Below are 7357 nucleotides of genomic sequence, written 5' to 3'. Positions count from 1 at the left end.
CTTCAGACAAAGGCTAGAAAATAAAGACTTCCAAGCGCCCGCCTCGGGAGCTGTGTGGATCTGTCTTCTGTATTCCGTGGAGGGTCATCTTGCAGCAGATGGCCTTCTAACGGGCAGGTGAAGTCACCATGCAGCCACGATGACATCATAATCCTCAGCAGTTCAAGGCTGAGAGATAAAATACGGGTCCGATTGATCCCTGTGAAATAATGTCAAGGATAGAGCATGCAAATGAGAGCACATGTAATAAATCTTCGGCAAGCTGGCAACCTACCCCGCAGGGTTATTGGAAGGATTAAATAAATTCATGTACGAAAAGCGCTTTGTAGAGCGCCTGGCACAGAGCGAGTGATCAATAAATATTAGTATTACTATCTGCTGTGAATGAACACTGCACTGTAAGCATGACGGGTTCTTCCTGGGGAGGGGTGTCAGGAGATAATGATAGTGGCCACTTAACGAGGACTCCCCGTGTGCTCAGCCTCTGCATACATTATCTGTCTTAATCCTCGCCGGCCTGGGGTCAAGTCCTTTTCCCCGTTTAAAGCTATGGAGGCCAAGCCTCAGCAAAAGTAGGTGCCTCAGCAAAAGTAGGCATCTTACCCGGGGTCCTGCTGTGAGGCAGTGAAGAGCTTGGGTTTGAGAAATCGGACAGTCTGGCTTTGAATACCAGCTCGGGCACTTGGTGTGAGACCTTGAGCACGTCATTCAGTCTCCCTGGCCTCAGTTTCCTAGTCTATAAAACAGAGTCATACAATACCTTCCTTAAAGACGTTTTGTGAGGATGCGTTAGTACATGTAAAACAGAGCAGGGTCTAGTACATTCTAAGCACTCAGTAAATGTCATGCACACACACTGCCGAGGTGTGTGTGTGTGTGGGGGGGGGGGGGAGGGCTTTGAAGGATGAGTAGGAGTTTGTCAGGTGAATAAAGGAAGAGAAATAGGCCCCTCAGGTTAAGGTAATTGCGAGGCTAAAGGCATACACTGAGCTACCCAACCCAAGACACAAGGAATCACTAATGGGGCAGGACAGCACAGAGTTGGAAAGGAATAAGTCCTTGTAGTTAAAAAGGGTCGAGGTCCTCAGGCCTAAGAGGAGGAGAAACCAGAGTTTGGAGAATGTGGCTCCCTGGCCATCATCCCAGCAGCCGGAGTTCGAAACCACGCCCCCACCAATCCCAGCCAATGAGGAAGCCCTCAACGGCGTCTCGTTGCTAGGCAACCGAGAGGCCCAGCCCGGTGGTTTTCAGCCGTTTTCTCTCCCTGTAATGGGAACCTGAGCCGAGCCGCACATGGAGCCGCCTTAAAACAGGGATCTGGAGGCCCCTCGATGGGCCCCCCCTCAGACTTATCAGTGGAGTTTATTTTTTTAGTTCAGGTTTTATTTTTGTTTATAAGAGAGAAAGATACCCCTTTTCAAAGAGGGGGAAAGCTCCTAAAAGTTTGTAACTTTCTAAACAGTGAATAATTACAGACTTTCCTTATCTGCTCCCTCTGGACTTCCTTATCCTGTTGGTGGGAAAACCACCTGACTTGCTTTCCATTAGTCATGGGTCGGAAACCTCTTTGGAGCCTCTAATTGGCACTTGAGAGGGTGAAATTGCTGGAGCTTCGCACACCGGTGGCTGCTGAGGTAGAAGATTCTGGAAATCTCTCCCCTTGGGGACACAGGCTAAGCCTGAAGGACTGCCAAGATGACCAAGACACCAGCCCCTAAGAAGATACAGAGTTCCCACAACTCGGGGGCCCTCCGGGCCGTTAACGCCTCAGAGCCCCCATCACAGGTAAGTCTCCCCTCTCTGCCAAAACCGAACACGTTTTCAATACCAACTGAAATAGGAATTAGCCTCCAACCAACAAGGGACGGGGAGAGAGGAGAGTCCTGGTGTAGCTGAAGGGTCGCGACACATCCCTGTTGCTATCAATGGTTGGTTTCTCATAAAGAATGACAATGGCAGCCAGAATGGTGGGCTAGGCCATCCCATCAGCCCATCATTCCAAAATGAGGGGATCAACCTGTAGTGACACTGCAGAACGTAAGAAAACAATAAGATGGACTGTAGGTCTGGCGTTGCAGTAAGTATTTTCAGAGCGCGGCTGGCTCCAGGTACTGGGACATCCTCTCTCTTCCGGGCCAAGCGCGGATGCCACACTTTGGGTTTTGAAGCCTGACTTCGCTCTTCACCTGTTATTGACATTAGACAAGTTGGTTAGCATCCCTGAGCCATTATTTCCGTGTTTGTGAAGTGAGTACAGGAACATCAACTCGGCAGAAACGGTGTGAGGATAAGTGAAGATATGGAAAGTGTTTAGCATGATACTAGCACTTGATAATGTGTATAAGTGACATGAAATACTGTTGTTGCTTTAATGACCAGAGTCAACGGTTTCTGTTTTTAAATGATCCTAACTGGATAGACCAGTTATGTATTCGTTAAGTGCGTGTTGTTATTGTATCCACAAACCCTGATATCACCATTGATTGGCCAAGGTAGGTGAACAGTAGGGAAGAGGTCAAAGGCCACACTGGCCCACTGTGGTTCACCCAAAATCCTGGGGAGGGAGTCAGTGCACAAAAGAAAGCTTAAAATTCAGCCGGGCTTACAGGGGAGCCCCGAGTGTTCCCGAGCCTCTAGTTTCTAAGGGTTAATAGTGAGCTCACTCTGCAAGATGTGGTCTTCCTGCACAGAAGTGGGTTTCATCCAAGCAGCCCCCTCTGGGACTGAACTTCCCCGGTCCGCGGTGGGGAGAGGGGAATGAGGGAGAGGATGAGGAGCAAGGTGAGTGTGAGAGCATGAGCAATGGACCCAGAGAGCCTGGGTTTGAACCCTGGATCTGCTTCTTACCAGCCCTGTGACCTTAGGCAAACTGCAGCTCTTCTCTGCTTCAGTGTTGCCATCTGTAAAATGGGGATATCCTGGTGCCTCCTCGTGGGATTGCTGTGAGCATGAACTGAGGCGCCCAAAGCTCCTAGGACAGCTCCTGACACATAGCAAGCACACCCTCGATGTCAGTTACATTGCACTTTCATTAATTTGGCCGACATGTATGAACCCTTGCTACCGTGCTCTTGTAACAAATGAGATCTGCCTTTAAAAATTTGATAATCTATAGTGTGCATGTTTGGGTTAGGATGTATAAGAGGCAGTTATAATGCTGGGTGATTAATGATGTGCTGGGGATGTATCATTGGGTGCTGTGGGAACTCAGAGAAGGACAGCTCACTCAGACTCGTGTGTGTGTGTGTGTGTGTGTGTGTGTGCACGCCCATGAGTGAGAGAGAGAGATATGAGAAAGGAAGAAGCCATGTATTTGAGTAAGTGCAATAGAGTTGTCCATCTGAGAAGAAGAAAGTAGAGGAAGATGTAGAGGCTGGAATGATATCTTTCTCTTGGGACGAGGGTGGAGGTCAGGGAGGAACTGTTGGATAAACTAGGACTTCAGACGCCAACGACTCATTGAAATCCCGCTGCCTCCACACCATGTTCTCGGGAACCATGAAGACCTCCAGGTGTCCCTGTGCAGATCTAAAGGCTCGTGCCTTTAAAAATTTCAACTCTTTGAGCGACTATAAAGCACTGATTAATCGAAACCAGGCTAACTAGAAACTGATGAGCCACAGGGAAACATGTAGAGATTAGGATCGACTTCTGGTGCAAATCAAACCAGTAGTTGTAGTGGTGGTGACAGCGAGGATGACAGCTGGCGCGTACTGAGTGTTCACCACGTGCCAGGCTCTGAGCAAGTCCTCACGTGTGATATTTCAGAACCATCTACAATACGTGAGGTATGAACTGTCACCTCCGAATGAGAGAGATGGCAATACCGGATTCAGGGGGGACAGGCCCCTGACCCAAGCTCACCTGCCGGCAAGGAACAGGGCAGGGACTTGAACTCCATTCTGTCTGGCTCCAGAACTCAAACCCTCCCTGCCTCGACGTGCTACTCAGTGACAGTGAGCATGCGCCACTGGGGATAGAAAAAGAAGGTGGGAAGCACAGTCACTGGCTTCAAGTAGTTTATGTTTGTTGGGGCGGGTGGGGGGGGGCAGTGACATATAAAAGGAGAATAACAAAGGCCAGGCAGCCAGGTAACTGTCCAGTGAGAATTGTTTGGGGGAAGATCTGGCTTCTTGGGGAGGAATGTCACTTACTATGAGTCTGCCACGCATTAGCATAACAGGTGCCGCTTGGGAAAAGACCCGGAATGGGCCCTGACGCCCTCTGAGTGAGCCACTCTCTTCCTCCAGAGGTGGAAGTCGTGACATCATCACTGATGTTAAACAATGGCGCCCGCCGTGGACAACATCGACGCGTAGATTTTTCAGTGGAAGGAATAGGAGTGATGGATGCAAATGCTCTGCCTGAACGTCTTCTCCTGCTGGATCCGTCTGTGGGGCTCCGGCTCCCTTTGTTTCCCAGGGGGCAACAGAGACGTCTAATGGGGCTGCCGTGGGGGAGGGAGGGCGCAGGGCGTGCATGGCTACAGGGACCCACATTTTCCTCCTTGGAAAAGTAAAAAAAAAAAAGGGGGGGGAGCACTTAGAACAGCCCATCCTAGAATGGAAATGCAGAAACGAGATTTGGCCAAAACCGTAGAAAGGCGCAGAATCCTTTATACAAGCACCGTCTCTTGGTACCTGAAGTGTCTATCTCTCTGTCATTATAAGCCCAGACAGAAAGGAGCTTCCTGCCCTGGACGGGGGCTCAGTTGGCTGGCCATTGTCCCATGCACCAAAGGGCCACGGGTTCGGTTCCTGGTCAGGGCACCTACCCAGGCTTCAGGTTCGATCCCTGGTCAGGGCATGTGCGAGAGGCAGCCAATCAATGAAGAGTAAAAGCTATGCGTGTCCCTTTTGCGAAGCAAACAGAGGCATTGGAGGAACCTTTGCAGCCCATTTCCTATGTCTCATTTGCCAGAATAGTGACACCTGCCTCCTCTAACGGCTAGACTGGCGGGGACAGTGGGTACGTGACATGACTCTGGACAGCAGTGGCAAGGGGCAGGCTGAAGGGGAGGTGCTGAAGGGGAGTATCAGACTGACCCACCGGCAGTGAATGGCACAAATGATTTCACAAGAACTCAGACATTGGGGGTCCCAAGCAACCCCGTGACAGAGAGTAACCTGAAAAGAGAGCCATCCCCCGCTCTACACAACCACCGCTGAGGAATCCCACGCGCGCGTGCCCATCGCGGTTCTTTACAAACACGGCACGGTGTCCGGTGTCCGGCAGAGAGCTGTGAGGGCCGGGAGAAGGCTTTAGAAGCCCCCAGTGGGAACGCTCATTCATTCAACTAACACAGGGTGGAGCAAAGGTAGGTTTACAGTTGTTCATGGGGAAAATAATACAATAATTAATAAATAACAATACCAGAGTAAGCACTGTCTGTATACACACAACGGTAAACCTTTCGCCCCACCCTGAAGTTACTGAGCTCCGGGAACATGCCGAGCATGATTTTAGGAATTAGGGATACTGCAGTGAAACAAAGACAGCCCTGCGGAGCCTGCTTCTGGAAGCGATGAAACATATACACTTACAGGAAATAACGAAGAAAGAGCTGGGGCTGTGGACGGGGCCCCCTCTTTGTTCCTATGACCTCCATCTGTTTGCACTGCTTAGGGGGTGAGGGGGCGGTGCTTGAAGAAATTGGGATAGACAAGCTTTGGCACAACTATAGGCAGAGACCTATTGTTGACCCGCGTTCAGCATTTCCACAGCCTGCAAAGACTCAGCTGTCAGCTGTTAAATTCAAAAGCTGCAGAATCCATGTGGGGTTCAGTGGCAAGTAGCACTTTCATAAAAGCTGACAGAAGCCAATTAAACCCTTCTTAGACTGAACAAACCAACATATTTCCCTCGGAGATCTTTCCGACAGCTAAATTCAGAGCCATCATTGCTGGTAATGGGATACCTTCGATCGTGAGATGGTGGCATTTTCCCTTCTCAATTCCCGTTTTCAGACTGCGAGGAAATTTTTACGGGGCTCCATTTTGATCTACTGCATTTCTGCCTAAATTGGAATGTATGCGATGGATCGGTAGTCCTTTTTAATCACGTGAAGATTGGCCATGCCCAGTGATCTGCAAGGCTGCAAGGGCCTTGGGGTTTCTGGATTTCACAGAGTGGGAAGGTGACATAGCTATGGTGGTTTGTGGAATGGGGAATCACAGGGTCCATGGTGGGCTGTAGTTCAGTGGCAGAAATCACAGAAAACAATGCCCATGGTAGCCTGGTACACAGTCAGGGTCACTTCTGAGGTCTGTATTGAACAGCTACCATGATGGATGTCTGGGGTCCTCTCCCAAGGAACCCACAATTCCATTGGAGAGAAAATCCTATATAATAAAAACCCAGTGACCATAACGGTGTAACAACCAGAACGACTGCTCGACCAGTCGCTATGAGGTGCACTGACCACCTCTCGGTCCCTCCCCGCCTTCCCAGGCCCTCAGGCTCCGATCGCTGGATGGTGAATGGGGAACCAGGGTGGGTGGCGGTGGGGCGGGTCTGGGGACTGGCGAGCAGGCGGAACAGCCAACCTCTTGGTCCCTCCCCCCAGCCCACAGGCTCCCATCGCAGGATGGTGAACGGGGAACCAGGTGGGTGGTGGCGGCAGGACTGGGGACTGGTGAGCAGGCAGAAGATGGCCCTGATCGCAGGCTAGGCCTAGGGACCCTGCCCGTGAGTGATTTCATGTGCTGGGCCTCTAGTATGTTATATAATTTCTACCCTGGGAAGAAATGTTACATCGGGGATCGGTGCATGTTACCGTTCTCCCGCAAGAAACTTCCTTCTTGGTACCATGTCTGACAAAATGCTCCCCCACCGAGCTCCAGGTCAACCTTTTAATACTTTCTCTCCATACACAGAGTTTACCTATCCTGTGGGGTTGTCAAATTAGGGAGGACTTTCCTCCATGAATTCCCACTAAAGTGTTCAATAACCAGAAAGGTTTAATGTGTTAATTCTCTTTTTTTTTTCCAATAAGAAAGCCTTTAATGAAAGATTAGAATCATCTTTTTTTTTAATTTTTTTTAATTGAATCTTTATTGTTCAGATTATTACATTTGTTCCTCTTTTTTTTTCCCCCCCATCCTCCCAGCTCCCACCCCACCCTCCGCCCTCACTCCCCACCCACTGTCCTCATCCATAGGTGCACAATTATTGCCCAGTCTCTTTTCGCATCTCCCACACCCCTTTCCCCCCCAAGAATAGTCAGTCCATTCCCTTTCTATGTTCCTGATTCTATTATGATCACCAGATTATTTATTCACTTGATTCTTAGATTCACTTGTTGATAGATGCATATTTGTTGTTCATAATTTTTATCTTTACCTTTTTCTTCTTCCTC

The 7357-nt window shown here is 49.6% G+C and overlaps 1 protein-coding gene across 1 annotated transcript in view; it reads left to right on the top strand.

Annotated features, from left to right (window-relative positions):
- The first annotated feature begins 1672 nt into the window (after window positions 1-1672).
- CCDC60 (coiled-coil domain containing 60) overlaps window positions 1673-7357 on the top strand; it is a 107365-nt gene continuing 101680 nt past the window's right edge. The window contains exon 1 of the mRNA XM_059676716.1: window positions 1673-1785. Within this exon, the coding sequence (XP_059532699.1) occupies window positions 1696-1785 (90 nt within the window). The 5' untranslated portion in view covers window positions 1673-1695. The remainder of the gene's footprint in view (window positions 1786-7357) is intronic.

Source organism: Myotis daubentonii, chromosome 19 (assembly GCF_963259705.1).
Source record: "Myotis daubentonii chromosome 19, mMyoDau2.1, whole genome shotgun sequence".
Taxonomy (NCBI): domain Eukaryota; kingdom Metazoa; phylum Chordata; class Mammalia; order Chiroptera; family Vespertilionidae; genus Myotis; species Myotis daubentonii.
The sequence above is the reverse complement of the archived record's forward strand: the minus strand, read 5'-3'. Positions and strand labels throughout refer to the sequence as shown.